The 21,299-nt window shown below is 38.8% G+C and overlaps 3 protein-coding genes across 3 annotated transcripts; 1 reads left to right on the forward strand and 2 right to left on the reverse strand.

Annotated features, from left to right (window-relative positions):
- The first annotated feature begins 10,816 nt into the window (after nucleotides 1–10,816).
- On the forward strand, nucleotides 10,817–13,122 carry LOC108575215 (cysteine protease ATG4C). Its single transcript, XM_017937956.1, has 6 exons — nucleotides 10,817–11,015; nucleotides 11,282–11,461; nucleotides 11,542–11,889; nucleotides 12,051–12,332; nucleotides 12,428–12,828; nucleotides 12,917–13,122. The coding sequence occupies exons 1-6, from the start codon at nucleotides 10,952–10,954 to the stop codon at nucleotides 13,100–13,102; spliced, it is 1,461 nt and encodes a 486-aa protein (XP_017793445.1). The 5' UTR covers nucleotides 10,817–10,951; the 3' UTR covers nucleotides 13,103–13,122.
- Nucleotides 13,123–14,962: 1,840 nt separating this feature from the next.
- Nucleotides 14,963–17,212, reverse strand: LOC108575217 (GTP:AMP phosphotransferase AK3, mitochondrial). The gene is made up of 4 exons (XM_017937958.1): nucleotides 16,905–17,212; nucleotides 15,687–15,806; nucleotides 15,398–15,570; nucleotides 14,963–15,199 (listed from the first exon to the last, which is right to left on the reverse strand). Exons 1-4 carry the CDS (start codon nucleotides 17,071–17,073, stop codon nucleotides 14,990–14,992), a joined length of 672 nt encoding a protein of 223 aa, XP_017793447.1. The 5' UTR covers nucleotides 17,074–17,212; the 3' UTR covers nucleotides 14,963–14,989.
- Nucleotides 17,213–18,440: 1,228 nt separating this feature from the next.
- LOC108575153 (selenide, water dikinase) lies at nucleotides 18,441–21,073 on the reverse strand. The gene is made up of 6 exons (XM_017937877.1): nucleotides 20,788–21,073; nucleotides 20,003–20,107; nucleotides 19,568–19,829; nucleotides 19,305–19,495; nucleotides 18,989–19,233; nucleotides 18,441–18,743 (listed from the first exon to the last, which is right to left on the reverse strand). Exons 1-6 carry the CDS (start codon nucleotides 21,071–21,073, stop codon nucleotides 18,591–18,593), a joined length of 1,242 nt encoding a protein of 413 aa, XP_017793366.1. The 3' UTR covers nucleotides 18,441–18,590.
- Nucleotides 21,074–21,299: the final 226 nt, after the last annotated feature.

The following is a 21,299-nucleotide window of genomic DNA, read 5'->3' on the forward strand; positions in this document are numbered from 1 at the left end:
AGATTCTCCGCCGGTTGGAGTCTGGAAACGGTTCCTGCTCTTCGAGAGATTGCTCTACGATGGGTTCTGATTGTTTTTTCTTCTTTCTTTTTTTTTTTTGTAGTTTGTATGGAAAGCTGGTTCCAAAGATCCAAAATTTTTCCGAATTTTCTTCCAATTTTCATAGTCACGGAAAATTTTTTCGAAATTTCGGTGGTTCTTTAATCCGAGAAATTTTTGGTACGGATTTTAAGTGAAAAGATTGGGCAATTGTGCGTTTTCCAAGGCAAGGAAAAATTGATGTTTGGAATTTTTGATATCAAGCGGTCCGTGCGCACGGATTGAAAAGTATTCTGTATGAAAATAAATTCTCTTGGCACATTGTATTCCACATATCAGTGTTCTAGGCTTAACTTAACTTTTTTCCTTTTCATTTATAACTATTGTTATTTGGAAATAAATACGGAGATAAATAAATGAATAAAGAAACAAATTTAGATACTCGTAACACATAAGTGAACTAAATAATAATCGAAGATACCGTGGATACGCTCTTATGTGACAGTACAAGGTCTCTCCGTCTGTCTGTTTCTTTCTCCATCACTCTGTGATTCCTCGATACAGCTTCTGATGTCCCTTCTTTCTTTCCTTCATTTCTCTCTTTCTTTTTATCATTATTATTACTTCTCGCATCGACGGATTCCAGCGAATTTTCCTTATTGTCCCCGGGAAGAGCTCATTAGGCCGGCCAGTGATGACCGATCAGCTCGACGTTCGAAGAAACACGGTAACGAGGAGAGAGTCGGGTGTCTCTTTGATCCGCGTCTAACGAGACGGAGTTCATGTGAACGCAAAATTCGTTGGTCGAGAATCTTAGGTCTTCCAGATCTGAAAAAGTGCAGGAAAAATGTGGAGGATACCACAGAAGGGAATGTAAAGATGTATGGGGGGAAGATCGTACAGTCGAAAATCGTAAAGAAATATTTAATGAAAAAAAATTGGATTAATTTACAAATGTTTACAGTTGTTCTTGATTCGATGTAAAAGTAAGGAGTACTTCAGAAATTCTACAATAGACAACAAGTAACATACTCCTTGATCTAAAAATTTCCCCCAAAATATCGCTCTTACTTAACCCATTGCCTTAGATTTTAACAGATTTGTCAGTCGATAGGATAGCTTATTTCTGATTTCACTATTTTTGCCATACGTTGACCGGTTACAAGGCAACGGGTTAAACTTCCACGAAGTCTCTGAATATTCAAATCAATTCTCTCAAAATGATCTCCATTAATTACACTCTCTAAAGACAACAAATCTCTACATCCATCCATTGTCGTACCCTAATACACACCTCTTCGTACACTCCATTCCAACTCAAACTCCGTAAAATCAGCTATTCATCTTTATTCAACAAACAATCATCCTCAAAGCCAGCGTTTCCTCGAAATTCAACGGAGTACCTTGAACTCGGAAAATTCGCAGGAAACGGGTGATAAGAGAAATCTGGACTGCAAGGCGGAAGTAAAATCTCCCGTCCGAATTTTTCCTCATTTTTCAATTTCTTCATTTCTCGATTTTTTTTCTATTTACACTGAAATATTTATCGAACTTAATTGTTTTAAATTGAACTACAACTCTTGCTCTCCTTACTTATCGAATGTCTCGGATATCTTGAACCCGAAATATTCAAAGGAAACGTTTGGTGAGAAAAAGGTGTAAAAAATTGGCGGGTCGCGTGTAATCGAAGGCAAAGAAACGGCCTTAGGTGGTCGGTGGCGTCTGAAAAACCCCTTTAGATGGACGCTTAAAAGGCCCGGGTACGAAAATTGCCGGCTGACCTAAATAACGATCCCTTCCGCGCTTCATTCATCCCACCGCGGCGCGGAAAAACGCTGGCAACACGCAGTCGACGACGACGCCCGACGTCCGCCGCCGGTTTCCCTCTCCGTTCGGGGAATAATTAGCCCCGGACCGCCGCCGCGTGCAAATATCATGCGTATCGAATCGATAATACCTTCCAGGCGAGGCGGGACGACGCGTTTGCCGCCCCTAAATCGCTCCTTGAGTCGAATACCCGGCGAGTCTCCCTCGATCCATCCGGCGAACATTCACCATTCGATCAATTCAAACGCTTTGCCCCTTCATTTTCAGTTAAATTAAAACGAACAATTAAGGTTTTTCTTCGCCTTGCTGCACACCTTTCGTGACCAATGAGATGCATGTGTCCCACTTGAGTTCGAAGAAAAATCAACGAACTCGAACAAAAGTTGATTCCAATTTAGCATCAACTCGTAACTGCGAAGCGTAATTCATAATTAAGACCAAGTCTGCTTTTTCGATCGAATTAGGGGAGATTTTGGATGGTTTTCGATTACTCAAAGACATTCAACAAGGTTCGTTGGAATGTGGAATAGATTTAGTTCAGTTTTAGGCTTGTCAAGTAGATTTCGAGTACATTATTGAAGTTTAATTTTAGTTCCCATGATTTCGTTTAATTCATTCCATTTAAATTATAAGATGCTGATAGAAAAAAGTAATTAACAAAAATATATAAAATATGCAAAAATGATAGTTTACGAGTTGCTTATAGAATAGTACCGAACGTCTAAATGCAGGAAAAGAACAAGAGAAAAAATGAACGACATTGCAGGACAAGTTGATTCTGCGTTCTTACGTCGGACATAGTATAGACACATTCGCTGTCCACTGGTCCCTATGTAGGTCGGAATAGTTCAAACTCACGCATCCTTTGCTGCAGATGTACTTAAACCGGGACTACCATTTAGATTGAATGTGTATATAATATAAAATAAACTTTAGGATTAATTCAACGAACAAATAATACATCTTCATCCAAGTAACTAGAATATTAAATTAAGAAGAACAACTTAACGTAATAGTTAAATCATATGAAAAAAAAATATCTTCACGAAAACTCGAAAAGCAATCAATCAGAAAGATCGATTATCCTCGAAACCCTCCATAGATCCCCGAAAAGCAATCTTCCTAGCTCGCGTGAGAAGCTCTCCTCGCGATAGAAATCGCACACAGATAGCAACCCACCCTCCTAGTAACCATACAGACGTAGAATGACAAAGAGAGAGAGAGAGAGAGTGAAAGGGAGAGAGAGAGACTCCAGAGCCCAGCAAACGCTGGCCCGTTAATTACAAGCGCACGATAGTTCGTGTTCCGACCTAGAGATTTAGATAAAGCAAGGTTATCTCGAGGCAAGGCGGCAAGGATCATGCCTCCCTCGTGTGTGTCAGCCGTGGAAGGGTGCAGACGATCGAACATCTTGTCCTTGATGGACCTTGCGAAGCTTTCTCTTCCGCCACGGAAGAAGCAACTCCCGCTACTTACCGCCTCTCTTACGATCCCCTCTCAGTAACGTGGAACTCTCTTCTCCCGGTAGACCAAGCAGAAGATCTCTCACGGTAACTCGTCATCGTGAAGAAGAACGGCCAAATTCGAAAGGAACCACTTGTCTGTCAACCGATGATCGATCCTGCACGTGTTCCACACACTCGATCCACCAAATCTACTTAGTCCCCTTATCTAGATCCTTTTAACCTCGATACGGAACCATCACCATAAAAAGAAACATGGAATTTGTTGGAACCAGGACGATCCCACTGACTCGATCGCGCGACCACGGATTATATTACCAGCTGATATTTTAGGCGTGGAATATAGTAGCAGGATTCGGAATATTTCTTCAAAACGATCGTTCGTAACGATAGATATTCGATTGGTATGGAATTAATACGAATTGTTCTTAGTTAAAGGAGGTGTGTCTAGTTCATCTTGTTACACGAGCAGCTCAGAACGAAGCTGGGATGTCAGATGGTTGCTCGAGGGGGGTTGTTTGGCAACACATGACGGATGGAACGCGATGCGACTACGCGTCGTGGTTGCCGCCACAGCACGACTGGCCGGCCGGCCGAACCACCCTCGCTGCCTTTCGCCCCGTATCTCTCCTCGCTTACCTCTTTCACTCTTGCGCGCGGCTCGATCCCCTTCTATGTCCTCTCCTACCCTCGCCCGTAGCCAGAGGTGGCTCTCGCTCCCACCATCTCCTCGCGCCACCGTGAAAAGCGGGACCGTATATACCACCTTCCTTTTTCAGCCTGATCGCTCATCCCCCACTCCACTCCACCCCTACCCTCATGGCCCGTGAACGGGACCGAACCTCTCCCGCGATTTTTCGATTCTTTTCCATCATTCGGTTAGATGGCGCAACGATTATCGATAACTTATCGATATATCGAATTGTCGGTAACATTTAGATTTCGTAGACATTTACTGGTAACATTATCGTTATCAGCACCACTAGTTTGAGATCAGTTTTGGGATCACTTTAAGGTGGTTATTATCCTTTTAGTGGAGAAAAGGTTTTTGTCTCTCTGTCAAACGCAGAGTGTCTTGAGCACTCTCAGGCTGTATTAAACACTTATAATGAACATCTGAATTATTTCCGGTGGTATTGACAGTCGGAACAAATGACTACATCCTTGAAACCCTCCATAGATCCCCAGAAAGCAATCTTCCTCGCTCGCGTCAGATGCTCAATTTTAGCGATGACACTAAAGTCCTCCTAAAGTCGTCTCGAGTGAAGGTCATTCCAAGGTCATTGACATTTCTTTCTTTACTTTTTAAGGTCATGGTGTTGTCGTGGATCGTTGAACTCGCCTTGATGCCAGCTACAGCGTTGCATTATTAAAAACAAATGTTAATGTGCAAAAATATTTCGATGACCTTGGAACAACCTTTCATATGTATTATAGGTTCAAACTTTCTTCCCTGACTGCGTAGTAAAAGTTACGGTTGATTTCGTTTGCTCTCTGTTGCTTTTCTATTTATCATCCCCTTGCTGTGTAATAACGAGTGAAGGAGAAGTGTATTTGTACGAAATTTACATTTTTAGCAAATACAAATTATACCGAGTAATCAAAAATGGTTATACAGTTTTTTCCTCGCGAAGTAATTTTACTCCTCCTCATTTCACAAGACTAGCATACATAACGATAAAAAATATTCAAAAATTCGGATGAATATTCTTGCTAAAGAGAATTGCGGAGTTTCAATATTCTCGGAAAGGGTTGAGTCTCATTTAACAATTGAAATCCATCTACCACCAGAGAGAATATTTCTCCAACAAATGATTCCACAGACAATTAGAATGGAGAGTACAACGGGTCCAGTATAAACATCTCCAATCAATTCACAGAACAATGGAATCGATTAACCATCCCCATAAAACATTCAATTTTACGTCAAATATTCCTTTGTCCATACAACTGTGAACGTCGCACAGTATCGTGCATTCCCAACGAAGAAACTCGAACAGCTCACCTTGAGAGAGAACACCTTTCCATCAAGCACACCCACACGCGTAACAACACAAACACACGCACACACACACATGAGGCAAACCGCCGATCATAATTAATTCCGCAAATTGAACACTCGTCAGCCGACGTCCACTGTGTTTGGACACCGTGTTAACTAGCCACTGTAACAATATTACAACAATCGTCGAACCGCGTCCACGTGTGAATTATAGTAACACGTTCCTGTGTAATTTACGATAAATTCACGTCTCGATCGCAGTGCAAATAATCGAGGACGTCGCTCGTCGTCCAAGACGTCCGTCTTACGAAAATAAGAAACCATCGTTTTAACTGAACATCGTTGTTGCCGGCGAACGAAGATGAAAAAAAAAATAATAAAAGAAAATGGTTAAAAAAAGAATGGCCGGATTTTTACGAGCTTAAAAGCTGCAAATGTATTTTTCAAACAGCTCGAACGGTGGCACGAAAGGGCTTCACGGGTTATTTTTACGTCAAGAACATTCACCACGTGTTTTGAGCGTGTCTGTCGTAAAAGAAATCCGTGGATTTTCAGGAATTCTCCTCCCTCGTATACGACGGTCTAACAAACATGAACGCGTGTAAATCTTCTCACGTAGACGATCGATGACACCAGAGAGAGAGAGGCGATGGCATGCTTCAGGTAGCATTTTCGACCAAAAGTCAAGAGGATCGAAGTCGTCCAGGGATCGAACAAGCCACTCTTCGCTCGAGGAGCATTAGTTAGATTTAGACTATTGAGAACTGTAAACAGGAACGTTTCGAAGCTGTAGACTTTGAAAGAATTGATCGATAACTTGGTTAGATCAATCTTGTCTACATTATTCTCTGTGGTAGTTAACTTTGAAAAGTTGCGAAACTTTCTGAAAGAATTTTCAAACTTGAAAAGTTCGAATATTTGGTCATGGGAAAACATTGTGTAACACTTTAATTTCCCCTCGAGGGAATGTATTCAATCTTTATTTAACAAAAGTTACAGAAGATCGAATAGACGGTCTCCGGTATTTCAGGAACAGTAGTTAAATTCAGACAGAGAACTATAAACAAGAATGTTTGGAACATCAATCAACAGTTTGGTTAGATCGATCGATCATTATTCTGCAGTAGCTAATTTCAATTTACACGTGCAATTCTTACCATATAAACCAGGACTACAGTTTTAGTACACATAAAAGATACGTAAATAAGGTAGCGTGTGAATTGACAAGTTTATTTTTCTTTTCTTTGTCAGTGTACAAAAATTATTATCACAGTCACTTTGAAAAAAATAAGGTACACTGCTTGATCGATTACGATCCACCAAGGTTGAGGCAGTAAACACGTCACAGAGTATAAAAAAGATGGCGCTCGACTGTAGTCACTCTTAGTAACAGAAGGGTTAAATTATCATGCAAATCAAAGGTTGAGGCAACAAACACGTCAGAGTATGAAAAAAAGGCGCTCAATGTTGTTTGCACCGTCTTTTTTCGTTGAAGAAGCCTCGAGCACAAAAATGTCTATCTACGACCATTCTGTCCTCGACGGTGATGCCTTACGGCGCGTTTGCACGCGCGATAGGTTAAACAGCGTTACACACGTCACATGGGCGCGAGGCGTCGCCTGCAGGATTTACTCTGTCCCGGGATAAACTGCGCTGTAAGGGAAATAATATCCTTAAACGCGCGACGCCCGTCAAAAAGTCCCGTCCCGACGAGGCGCGGCATTAATTAAAATGAGAAATCCCTCACCGGAGATCGGATATTCCAGTCCCATTCCTACAGCATCCGCCATAGACTGAAATAGTCTCCTCAAGAAGCTAATTCTGTCGCTTCAGTCAAAAATCAAGCACATTTATGAATTTTTTTGTCCTAATAAACTATTGAATAAAATTTTATAAATATTTTTACTATTTTAAAAAAGCAATTTCACACCAGAGTAAAATAATTACAAAGGAAAATCCATGTTTTCAAAAATTCACAAGTAAATTATCAGTAACCTCTAAGAAAAATGTAATGTCAGTATTCTCGGGAAAGATGAAACAGCACGTTATCGGTGTTCTATCAATTTCCAGGAAGCCACTTCCGGTATAGCGTGAAATTCTCAGAATCATCGAAATCAGGTTATACACGTCTTCGAGTAAGACAGCAGCGGTAATATTCGAATGAAATTCATCAGTGTACATGGAATCTGTAGTCCCCGTCTTGGTGTTGGATTCTTATTCTACCGGAACGAATTTGAGCAGTCGAAGTTTCCGCAAACTTTGCCAATCTTTCACGACCCCTTACGCGCCGAGCGGTTTTTCACTGGCCCGCTCCCATGAACAGCTGTGCCAGGTATTAATCAATCGCTCCCTGGCTGGACGAGTTTCGCGAGTTTGTTTTAACTCTCAGCACTTATTCATACAGATCCCCCCACCCTCACTTTTCGCGCGATTTTGCGTGGACCGTGTACTTCGCGATCAATTTATTTTCCTTCCGGCTGCCACTCCCGTTGTTCCGTCGGCACAAATCTTGCCACTGTATTTGCAAGAATAATGGAACCCCGTATTAGTCGAATCAGTTGCAGTATTTAGGAATAATTATGATTAAATACTTTTGGATAAAAGTGATTTATTTTATCGTATACACGCACAAGATGCAGGCTTAACAAACGTAGTTGACAGAATGACAAGCGGTGATGTAATAGGTTAGGTTAGATTATTATTCTAGAACGTTACAGCTTGAAAAATCATTACGAAATTACCAAGGCCTTGAAGAATTATTATCCAGTTTAAAATCTTGCGTCATATTTTCTGAGATACGAGGTAATAAAAGTGACGAAATATGTATAATCTAGATCAAACATCTCTTCTTGCACCAACACCAGTGGATGTCCTAATAATATTTATGGAACTATATTTTCGACTCGTCTTTAAACCAACAACGTAGTAATCATTCCCTACATATTCACTAACACGAAATTCCAACAATTCGTTGAAATAATTCGGCCAGTCGAAATCCCTCGAGTAATTAGCAGTTCAATCGAGACCCATCGATCCAGATAGACTTTTAATTCGCGTGCCGGCATCCGCGTTTCCGCAATCGGAAGTCGGCTCGATTTATCGACTTTGCTGGCTAATATCGCGCAAAACTAGCCACGCTCACTGAACATCGAACAAAAATACATTTCACTGGAGGAATTATCAGTGCATGTCATGATCCATAACCAATTCTGTTGAAATTCCACGATTTCCAAACATAACCACATGCGGCATCGATTCGGAACTAACCTCCCTTCCATCGATCCGCGAGTTCGATCAGCGCACCGTGAGATGGCAGATCGATCGCCGGTAAACGTGACTTACTCCCTAGCGACACCCCACACCACCGAATAAAAAGGATCTTAAAGGGAGAGGAGCGTGGCTCGTTAATGTCCTTATTCGAGCTGTGCACACCGTGATTACGTCGGTCCGTCGATATTCTTGCATGACCTAATTTCCGTCTCACCATCCCTCGAACCCTTGTCACTCTCCACCCCCTCCCATCAACTCGTCAAAACAATAACGAGTTATTTTTATTGTACACATAATTATCACTGGCTATGTGTGCTGCTTTGTTGATTTTCTAGTATTGCATCGGCTTTTATTAGCAGCATCACATACCTGGATATACGTATATCTATATGCATATATATACATGTAGATATATATGTATACATACGTATACTTAGATACGACGGGCCAGCTTTAGGGAAACGCAATCCCTCCTCGCCCTTCCTGCAACTACCTCACATTAAAGCCAATCCCCTCCACCTAGTCAGAGATTTGCCCTGAAGCTTTCAATAGACCTGCCGGCGGCTATTGTTAGTACAACACAGCCAGGGGGAGAGGGATTATTGTCCTGACAGGCACGCCGCTCCATTTCCTTCCATCAGTCTTGCCCCTGGTACGAGCCGTGATGCCGGGCACGAGGCAAGCAGGATTCATATTTTGCAACAGCTACGCGACAACGGTCACAATGTGAAATTTAGAACGAGCGCGAACGTGGTAATCAATGAGGTAAAGCCGAGATACGCGTATCTCATTGGTTATTCCGTGACAAGACGCGCATGACAGTTCTCCCTGTTTCTGTTTCTGTCCTGCACATCGTAGTGATCTCTGTCTCTTCCTTCAAGCCCTCCATTCCCTCTGTCGTGCTGTCCTTCTCCCCACCACTGCGATACTCTCTTCTCTCTCAGTTCCTCTCCGTTCCCCTCCGTTGGTCAATCCTGACAAAAGTGCATTATTACACCGCGATGAAAGGGGATAATGTACCTGGTTGCGCTCCGTTATTTCTCCATTAATCCTGCTCCCTTGGTGGCTGTCGTGGCTCGGACATTTTTTCCCATTGTCCCATTATCGTTTTCCCACTTCGGCCGGTAATCAATTAGGATTCAAAAATCTAAATAAGAGAGAGACTGTAGGAGGGAATCAAGGGTTTCTTCGTTGTAATAACGACGTTGAATTTTTTTGTTACTGATTTTTTTCTTCATTTTTTTGAGGGCGGTTCATGGAGTGGACTCAGAACGATAATGGCAGGAAGGAAATTTCAAACGAGGCGAACTCTTAATTAATAATTCGAATACGTTAAACAGAGCAGCCCTGGCTCTCTGGGTTCAGTTTTTATTGAATAAACGGTCTGCACCGTTGCCGGGAGATTTTTTAATTCCGGGTAAAAGCGGCGCAACGTTTGTTAGCCTCTCGAAACAGAAGGAGCGTTAATTAATGAAATGGGATCCACTCTAAGAATCAGCTAATTATATCCGTTCGCGGTACCGGAATATGGAACGATTAAATAAAAAACGATGCGTTATTATTAGCGGCAATAAAGAACTGTACATGCTGTATTAATAAATACCGCACGTATCTTAGAAAAATAACTGTTTGCAATGTCTACTTTTTTTTTATCTCGTATTTAACTCGTAAAAATACAATGTGCTAATCGTATATCGATACAAAGAGAATGATTATCGACCATTTTTTCTACTATTTACTCAAACGATTAAAGGCCTCTCAAGTATTGTGTATTCTTTGATAAGATGCGGCCATTTCGATATCAGATATGGTCAGCGGAATCCCTGCATACCAATCTAATGCACTCAAGTGCACGGATATGGCATATCCTATCTCACCGCTAGACGGCGTTGGCTGCGTTTTCAACGGGTGCTTTAAATTTCACAACGCTCTTTGTAAACACGCGTCCTTTACAGTGCCACGGCCAGAGCGTCTTTAAAACTATTTTTGCTCGTTTGCTCCCAGTCGTGTTACTTGTTTCGTTTATTTTCGAGCTCGATTCTCATCCTCAAGAAATCTAATTGTTTCATAGAGTGTTTTACGGAGCTGGTATTTCACTTTGGAGGAAATGTAAATTTTAATTTGTTAAATTTGACGATAGGCTGGTAATGGGCCTTGTACTGAGTTTGTCGCGTGCATCGGCCGATGCATAATTGTGTTAGATTGTTCTGTGATAATAGTGGTAATCCGTCGTTTCAACGTGACACAATGAAATCGCGGTCAACTGCGATGTCAGCGTAACCGTAATCGTACGCGGTTACGAAAATGTGATTACTCTTTTCCTTGTGCAGTACTTAAACGCTTGGAGTGCATGCTTTCTAAAATTTACTTGTTGGGCATGAATGGACAGGTGCAGCCCTCCAGGGAGAGGTTAGGTAAGTGTCGAATTCTACGCGAGACAGACGTGCGCAAAGATCGCCAAATAGTCGTACCTTTTCTCTGCCACTTATGGTCGCGAAAAACGGTGTTCCGTTTCCATTAGTCATACTTCCTTTATCGTCCAAGTTTGTACAGTCAGTTAAAGACCGTATTTGATCTTTTCCATACGCTTTCCGACCTTTCTTGTATGCTTGATCCTAGGGGTTAAAAATCTTTAAAAACACTCGACGAATTAACGTAACAAAGATGACTTTATTCTTAGGGGGTTTTAGTAACAGTACCATTGGGCTGTTCTCTGGGATGATTGCTACGGATCGTGTTTCAAACATTCAATTGTCTGCCAGCAGCAATGGAATACCCATGGATGATTCTAATGCTACTACGGAAGTTGATAGTAAAGTCAAAACAAAGCTATTGTCTATGTGGAATAATGTAAAATATGGTTAGTGTAATATAGATTCATAGTCACTTCATGTATCTTTACTGTAGAAGAGGTTTGAATGAAATTTGATTTATTCAAAGGCTGGACCATCAAGGTGGTGAAACCAAATTTCTCAAAAGAATCTCCAGTATATTTACTTGGCAAAATTTATCGTAAGAAACCAGAAGAGTTTTTAGAGAAAACTTCTGAGGCAGAGAAAGCATTAGACACTGGAAGTGAGATATCTCTAGCAATGGATGCTATTAGCTTTGAGGATGGTATAGAGGAATTTAAGAAGGATTTTGCATCACGTCTCTGGTTAACATATAGAAGAGAATTTCCTATATTGAATGGTTCTACATTTACTACTGATTGTGGCTGGGGATGTATGCTACGTAGTGGCCAAATGATGTTGGCACAGGCATTAGTCTGTCACTTTCTTGGAAGAGGCACTTATTTTCTGTATTTATTTTAGTTATACATTGCAATATAATAATTGTAAATAAATATACTTTATATGTACAGTTATTATACTACTAGTAACCCAATAGTGCTTTAATAATATAGGTACAATGTATTTTTGCAGTACAATAACATGCTTTTCCTACAGAATGGCGGTGGCATCCAGACCAACCAATGAAGACAGAACAACAAAAACTGGATGAATATAATCATAGATTAATTATTAAATCATTTGGAGATCTACCAGAACGTACATCTCCATTTTCTATACATACCCTTGTTTCTTTGGGAGCTCTATGGGGAAAACGTGCAGGAGATTGGTATGGACCCTCCTCTGTTGCTCATCTGTTGAACCAAGCAGTAGAACGGGCAGCAGAACGTGATCCAGTATTCAGTAACTTGGCTGTTTATGTTGCTCAAGATTGTACAGGTGATATGATAGCAGTGTTACTTGTATTTTGATAAAATAAAGCTATTCAAGAGGACTTAAACTTCTAACTTTAAATTATATCATTTTTTTTACAGTTTATCTACAGGATATAGAGAATGTATGTCAAATGTCAAATGGCAAGTGGAAATCTCTCATACTTTTTGTACCTTTAAGGCTTGGTGCTGACAAATTAAACCCAGTTTATGCATCTTGCTTGACACACTTACTTACATTAGATACCTGTATCGGAGTTATTGGCGGTCGGCCACGGCACTCGCTTTATTTTATTGGTTTCCAGGAAGATAAATTAATTAATTTAGACCCACATTATTGTCAAGAAACTGTTGATGTATTAAAAGATAATTTTCCATTGACGAGTTTTCATTGTACTTCACCAAGAAAAATGTTAATCTCGAAAATGGATCCCAGCTGTTGTGTGGGATTTTATTTTCACAACAAAATGCAATTTACAAGCTTTATGGAGGTTGCTCCCTCTGTATGTATAACAATTCTCATACAGGTCACGTTTAAATTATAGTCCGTAGATAATTTGGCAATTCAATGATCTATTTTTGATATTGCAGTATTTGGTGCCAGAAGATGATAAAGTCGACTATCCAATGTTTTTATTTTGCGAAGGGAGCGGAAGAGATCTCCGTCAAAAAATTGAAATTGCAGAAAACATAATTCCTCCTGCTACCTCTTTTACAAGTAATGAAACGTATGACGACGATCTAGACGAGTGCGAAGAATTTGAACTGTTACAGTGAGATATTTATCACAAACATTAAGGAGAAAAAGTATCATGTACTTAAAAGCATTCATGGATAGTTTTTGGAGAGTGGTGACAATGTTCGTCATTAATTATAATTCTCCGTTCATTCGTCCATAAAAGTACAAGAAAAAAGAAACCAATTGATGACCTTAGCAGTGCAACGTTGCATTCTTAGACAGTTTGAATAATTATTTTCTGGAGAAGAATTTATGCCGCAACATGATCTAGAGATCTCAACATGCTCGTTGAACGACTGATGTGAATTAATAGATATATGAAATATTTTCCGTTGACGATAATGCGTTTAATAGATTCGAACAAGCATTATCGTTATTATATTCTGTGATCATAATTGAACGCGGCTTTTTTTTTATTCCAGTATATTGTTGCACAATTTTTTTTACCTTGTTTATTGATCTCGAAAAAGAAGTTATTGCGTTTAAATTTAATTATTAGAAATTAATTTAGCATTTAATACGACTTAGAATTACCGCAAAAAACCAAGGAGATATTTATTCCTTCTCATGGATGGGGTCGCATCGAGACTTGCGTAGATCGTAAGTTGACGATTTTTGCTATGAAGAGTAATTTTTATAAAAATTTCTTAATTCCTTACGGAAATGTTCCTGACATAACTTATTTTGTAACGCAGCAATATTAGATTCCCCTCGCAGAATACAACACGAGCATATTTCATTTTGTCCTTGAGTCAATGATGCGCGTGCGCGAGAACCGGCGCGTATTCTATATATTCAACCATATCTACCTGTCGTAACATTTAAGCCTCCGTTTAATTTAAACATTACTGTTTCCCCCACATAATGCAATACTAAATTATTTATTTATTTAATATACTAATTTTCGGCTTTGGTGACTATACCGAACTTATACTAAGTTCTCGGGCGTTTTCGCGTCGATATAAATTGCGTTCAGCATAACGTTTTATGTTATGAAAGAAAGAAACATGCGATTAACAAACGTATAATATTAAGATACCGTTATTACTTGTGATTTAATTTTCGAACGAGAAAAAAAGAAAATGTGAGCATGATATATAATGTATATTATACTCATATTGTTTAAGGTCTGTACACAATTAAAAAAATTGTTAAAATTCTTATATCGGTACAGTTAAAAATAAATATTGGAAAAAACTACACGCATTGTATTCCAACGTTTATTTCCTGTTTTATAATCGCGAATACATCTTTCAACTTCATCTAAAAACAATGTAAACAGAATATATGTCATATATTAATACACTTGCATCATATAAGCCTCAACAAATATCTCTTGCCGACTTGAAATTCGGTCTTTAACTTCGTTGATCCCTTCATATTACAGTATACAACAATGTTTCGTAAATGATACCTATAAAATATGACAAATAGAACTTACACGTAAATCAGTGTATTTACAATTGCTTAATTCTCATAGAAAGATTATTGTTCGAAAGTTTATGTTTTTACAATCGTGAAATTATTTTATCAAATCGAACGGATCAATATAAGGAGCGTATGTAAATACAAAAGTGAGAATTTATTATCAATCCCAATAAATCATGTACAAAACAAGTAAAAATTGTAGATAGGAATTGAAATATACTTTGTACTATATCTCGATCCGAAGCATTCAAATTATCTTTCAACTGTTACATATACATATATATAAAAGTCGCCGAAAAAATATATACTATAAATCTTTTCCATCTTTTGTATACATTCACTAAATTCATCAATATTTGTGCGCATGCACATGTAATACTAACTCCTTACTCTATTTTCTTCTAATGTAAGCATGTAATTTACTATTAATTATTTTTTATCCCAAACTAATTCCTTAACTTCATTAGAAAACATTGATATACTCTAACAATCTATAATTATGACATAAACTTTGTGATAGTCTCCTTCACATGTGGCCACAACTCATTGGTGGTGTTACCCTGAAAGCTATTTAGTATTCCCAAGCTAGTGTAGAATGTTACAATTGGTTCAGTAGCCTTTGAATACCTTTCCAATCTCTCCTGTACAATTTCTATCTTATCATCGTCCCTTTTACTCAATGGTTCACCAGTTACATCATCCTTACCCTATTCAAAAGACACAAACGAAAATTATTAATCACCCAGAGTAATTAAAGCCATTCAAAGGATTTGCAGATATAAAAACCGTCTAAAATAAGGTTTATTGGTTACTAAATCGAACGAGAGATCTAATTATAACGTTTTGTCAGGCACTCTGCCAACAAACACGTTTGAACGTCAGTCGAGATTTCCGTTCCAACTTACCGGCACTTTAGGACTGTTGAACCCAACGTTATAAACTCTTCCACTGGGTAAGTGAACCCACCTGTTTTTTACGCGGTTCAGTATCACTTCAGTAGGCACGTTGAGATATAAAACGAGATTCACCGGATGCTCTTTCTGCAATTTTTCCGCTTGCGTTAACGTTCTTGGGAATCCTGTACCAATGCCAATTATTTATTTTGAATTTAGTTGTACGCAAGCTTGGCCACGTTTATAATCTAAGTACAAATAAGAAAGTATTAAATATTTTGATTTTTATTGAATTACTCACCATCCAGCAACCAATTCTGATCACCGACCAATTCAATTTCTTTGTTTATCATCGAAATCATTACATCGTCGGGTACGAATTTACCGGAGAGCACGTATTTTGAGACAGCTTTGCCCAATTCTATATTATCAAAAATCGTTTACTGTATAACGTCGTCATTTAATCCGTTTAATTAATGTTATTGCGGACTTTGAAGCGAGCGATAAGGATTATGTTTATGAGATTCGTATACCAAAAGAAAAGTTAGTGTTTTAAGCATAAATACATATGTGCGATATACAAATAAAATAGTCTGTCTTATTGTCTAAATAATTAGTCGAACAGATTGCTAAAAGCAAAATAACAAAATTGAAGCCAGGGGCGATCTAATCGTGTACAATTAACTGCCTCCGTGATAGAAACTTTTTTCCAGCGATCTGTCGTAAATTAAATGGAATTTAATGAATTTAATTCCCGTTTTTTAGGTTAGATGTGTGAAACGATCTATATAAATCATAATATTTTGCAGAAGCAAAATTCACATAACTTTTCATTCATGAATTTATTAAGAATGACGGACAAATTAATGCAGATACATAAGTGACTTGTGCATGTTAATCGAGCCAATTTCGATAACACTCATGCGTATATTGGCTAGATTAAAATGACCAAGGGAATTTATATTTAAGTACAGAATTAATTTTCAGTTCACATATCGATATCTTATTACATTATACATACGTGTAAGTCGAAAAGATAAAGCAACCGATAGAAATCGATACTATCTAGCAAGAAAATAATGTTGCAATATAATTCCCGAGCATGAGTCCAAATATTCGAGCGAATGCTTATAAATAAATAAGTACGCTTTTCATTCAGAGTCGTGTAAATTTAGCACTGAAAGGATATAGAGTAGAGAGTATATATGAGATCAGTAAACAAGGGTAATCTTAACCTGGTTAGAGAATATCGAAGAAACTAGCGTTCTTCAAACTGTTTTGCACGAAATAAAACATCTCGAAGACAACTTTCGAGGTTAAAGCAGATTTTTATATATCGTCAATATACCTAAAACCGAAAAATGTTTTTGACAAGTTTGCCTTTGGAAATAAATGATATGCAATGAGGTTTCAAGTCTGAAGAGATAAGGGGTGATCGATATTAGTTCTAATCGTTTTTTCCTTCCCTTTATGACGAGTTGTGACACAGCAAACGTGATTTATCGTTTGTAAAACGTACCGGTGTTACTGTTCATATGAAGTCGTAACTTGTCACCGCTAGATATGTGAGCCACCTTAAAATGTTCGACAATTCGGGCTGACATAGTGCCCTTGCCAGAAGCAGGGGCGCCTAGTATCACGGCCCTGAAGGCCGCAGCCTTGGAAAACCACGTGGATAGCGCTACCATTAAATCGTCACTTTGAGAAGCACCAAATACAGAAAACCTCAACTATTTACGTTGATCCTCTGTTACGACAGTTCACTTTATACTTTTTCTTTCAACGACGGTTTACGCGAGAATGCTGTGGCAACTACACTCTCTAAAACATAACGTTAATCTGTGAACCACGATAGCAAGATAACTCATTAACCAATAAATGAAAGGACCTAGTTTTTTCTGCTTTGCTTATTGGCTGCCCTGTTATATGCAAGTGTGCATACGTTTATGACGCGATATATCCTAGTTTCGTGTTTTTCGAGTTATGGCGGCAATCATTTATTATAATTTAAGCGTATTATTTTATATGGAATTTTTAAGGAAAATTTGGTAATTCTGACACATTGCTTTTATTGACAAAGTAGCACTTTATTCATATGAAAAAGTAATACAACATTAGGGCCTGTGCTCGATTTCTTGTATTTCATATTTCTTTTTATAATTATTTTCAAAAGCGTATGTAACGAGAGAACTATAAAAGGCCTTCTTTTCTTTCTCATTTGGACATCTTACGCATTCTATGTAACAATAGGTCAAAATTACAAATTGTGGAAACCTCGTTGGCGTTGAAAGCCTGTCATTGTATACTACGGGGTAGTAATGTCTCCATTTACAAATTTTTGTTTGCACCTATATAACTATGATTCGAATGTTTCATACCATTAAATCTGTGAATTAAAGTAATGTACAATATATCGTTAAAACCTTTTTCTTCTTTTCCTTTTGTGTGATATTTTGTATACTTCCTTAAAATATATTTATAGGTCTTTGTAATCACGAGCTAATTTATTTGTGTGCACCCTAACACACTTTATTTAACACTAAGCACCCAAATGTCACTCAACGTATTGCAAGTTTGATCAAATGCAGTTGAAGCTTAGCCTGAGCCTAGTGCTACCTGGGGCTATTACTTAATACGTATTTAGTCTTAATCTTAGAAAGACTACGCCGAACCTCCTCATCTTTTTCTTCATTCCATTGCTTCCCCATGTTTCCTTTTTTTTTTTCTCTTTATCGAATTGTTCTGAATAAGCGTTCATAGCTGTCAGGAAGAGCACTAAGAAGATTTTACAAACATTTTCACTGTGATATCCCTTCAGCTTTCGACAAAGATTGAAATAAACAAAACAAGAAAGAAGACAGAAACGTTTACCTTCTTAAGCTAAAAACTTGAGATTAAACTTCAATAAAGATAACACATAAGTATAAATCATTACTGTTATATCTGGTTTTCCTTTTTTTTCTTTAACCCATGGAACAAAAAAATATAATCAAAACTGCTATGAATATATTATCGATAGTTTATCTATAGCGAAAAGACTTAAGAATTCGTTAGCCCTTCGTAATATTGGTGCACATGTAAGTGCTCTGAATCTGGTATGATAAGTGTCCAGCTTATGTAAATGCGTGTTTTTTTCTGTGTTGCGTGTGGTATCTCCTACATACATGAAGGTAAATGAAAAGTTTCACGAAACATCCTCGATTCTTTACCAAAGTTCTCCGTCTTTTTCTTTAGCTGGCACTTCTATTACTCGTGGTTTATCAATTATTCTGGCTGTGCGATTTCCCTTTTCTACGATACCAATAATCCACGCTTGGTATCCCTCCTGTTTCTCGATGTCCTTACAATATGCTGCAGCCTGAAATTCATTTGTAAGCCATAGGAATTTAACATAAAATAATAAACAATTCCGTCAGCATGTAATGTAAAAAATGAGATAATTGTAAGAAAGTTGACTGCACCAAGATGCTGTGAACTGCAAATTGATATAGGATTCTCTATTTTCTCTTCCTGCAATTCTTTAGAGTATATAACGATGAATAATACACCCTACTGTATTAGCAGGATTGGGACAAAAAGTTGAAAACACAAACGATTACAAACCTGTTCTCTAGGTAGGCAAATAAGCAACCCTCCGCTGGTTTCTGCCGAATGTCCTTGAAGGAGTTGAAACATGTTACCGCATGCTTTTGCCACAGCTGCCATTTTAGCGATAACAGGTAAATTATGAATAACAAAGGAGACTTCATTTTTCTGATGTTTAGCTAGATTTTGTGCGTGTCCTAAGAGGCCGAATCCCGTGACATCTGTTGCGCCATGAGCATTGTATTTATGCATTAATCTAGCCGCTGTAAAGTAAAAAAATTTATCGTTATTTTTTAACTTATACTTTTTTTAGACTGTACATTTCAATATATACCTATTCTGTTAAGCCTAGCCATACTGTCCATTGCTCTCTGATAAGCTTTTCTCACATCATCTTCACTAACCACAAGTTTGATTCTGTTCCAGCGGTCTGGTTGGTCCAACCACTGATGGGCATTGACTGCAACTTGAGTCCCAAGAGGTTTTGTCAGTACAAGAACATCACCAACAACTGCATTGTCTGGCCTGAGTGTAAACAGTAATTGTCAGCAGAGAAATGGAATCAAGATTATACATGATGTATTACAAAGTACATACACAATGTATTCATTTGGTTGACAAACAGTAGAAGCAACACCACCTATTGTACACCAAGGATTAACAACTGTCTGTCCTCCTGTCACTGTTGTACCAGCTTCCAAGGCAGAATCTTTGAATCCTCTCATGATCAAAGGTACAACAACGTCCCGTTCCTTCTCAGTCATTTTTGTACTGACTCCCAGCAACATCAACATGTTGTCACACTCCGTGACACCCATGGCATACAGATCGCTGATAACATTTGCACAAGCAATTTTACCTGGAAAAGTACTCCAATAGCAGTGGTCAAACAAGATGTTAAACAACAAATTTTATCCTTAATAAAAAAAAATGTAAGTACTACTTTAATTGATAGAATCATATGAATGTGAAATAAAAAATAAACTGATGAGGTGCAATGATTTTATTGAAACATCATGGTGTCTATCTTACCCATCATGTAAGGATCATCTACTAATGGATAGAAGAAGTCTGTGGTCTGCACCAAGCTTAGCCCTCCATGCCTCAGTGGAGTCACGGAGGAATCCATGCCAATGCCTGGAATAAAAAAAAAAAATTAATTATTTTGAATATAAAATTATTTTCACTTAAATAAAAAAAAATATTTCGAAATTTGGAGACACGTTTTAATTAAATTAATACAAAGTTGTTGACAAACAATTTGTTTGCATGTGTAAAGATACCGGTGTTACGTATACCGTACATACGATTGGAGTTTAAGAAGTTGAGAACACTCATATTTCCGGTGGCGTGGGAGAAATCGGGCGGGAGGAGATAACATGGCTGCTGGTATGATAGGGCCGTCTAACACGATATTTGCGCCTTAGGTATTTCCGACAATTCTTTACTAGTACCGAAAATTCTCACAACAGGTGGCAAATTCCCACACGTACTACATTATACAAGCTGGATACATTATCTGCGTATCATATCACGTGCGATCAAGTATGGAAAATTTTAGCCGGCAAAATTTTCCACAACCAGCGATCGGCTTTCCAACAGTATCTCTTCAAATAAAAACAATTTTCAAAACATCGATAGACCATTATTTCAATCATAAGAATATTTCAATATTTGTTTCAATGTAATGAATGAGAACCACGAATTCGTGAAAAATGACGAAGCCAAAACGCGGCGGCATAAAATCAAACATGTCGGCGTAAATTATAGTTCCTCGTGTACACGCCATGCGCGCAATAAGATTGCAATTTACTCACCAATGCGTGGAATGGCCATGTGCATAAAATGGGCATGCTCATGATCTTGTGCGCTACCATCGTCGGCCTGCAGTCCCTCAAGGAGTTTCCCGAGAACCTCCTGAGGGACTTTACACCCTCATCCTTTCAGATCGGCGAACCGCGTAAGGCGGAAGGTCGCGTCGAGATCATGTGCCACAGGGTCGAATGGCCTACGCAAAGCCAAGGCGTTCGGATTTCCACCGAGCTCTAACTGGGCTACGGACAGGGCGTCTTGGGCGACCGGGGTTCCCTGTAGTTCCGCCATCTTGCTAAAACTAAACTAGCCGGGTACGCGACGCGTTTTCGCGGCCCCTGCAAACAACACGACTCTCCTCCGACGGCTCCTCTCTCGATACTCGCGTGATATCTACCCACAAGCAGGTTCTCACACGCCCTCGTCGACCACGCTCTCTGTCCGCACGCGATTTCACGACCGCCGCCGACAGACAGCCACTGGCTTCGTATAGGCCTTACTACCGCAAACACGAACT

The sequence above is a fragment of the Habropoda laboriosa genome, unplaced genomic scaffold (genome assembly GCF_001263275.1).
Source record: "Habropoda laboriosa isolate 0110345459 unplaced genomic scaffold, ASM126327v1 scaffold207, whole genome shotgun sequence".
NCBI classification, from domain to species: Eukaryota; Metazoa; Arthropoda; class Insecta; order Hymenoptera; family Apidae; genus Habropoda; species Habropoda laboriosa.

Coding starts and splice junctions, on each gene's coding strand:
- LOC108575215 (XM_017937956.1), top strand. CDS start 10,952: ATGCTTTCTAAAATTTACTTGTTGGGCATGAATGGACAGGTGCAGCCC. Junction 11,462..11,541: donor GTGGAATAATGTAAAATATG/GTTAGTGTAATA, acceptor ATTTATTCAAAG/GCTGGACCATCAAGGTGGTG. Junction 12,333..12,427: donor TGTTGCTCAAGATTGTACAG/GTGATATGATAG, acceptor TTTTTTTTACAG/TTTATCTACAGGATATAGAG.
- LOC108575217 (XM_017937958.1), bottom strand. CDS start 17,073: ATGGTAGCGCTATCCACGTGGTTTTCCAAGGCTGCGGCCTTCAGGGCC. Junction 15,807..16,904: donor TCATATGAACAGTAACACCG/GTACGTTTTACA, acceptor TTGATAATATAG/AATTGGGCAAAGCTGTCTCA. Junction 15,571..15,686: donor TCAGAATTGGTTGCTGGATG/GTGAGTAATTCA, acceptor GCATTGGTACAG/GATTCCCAAGAACGTTAACG.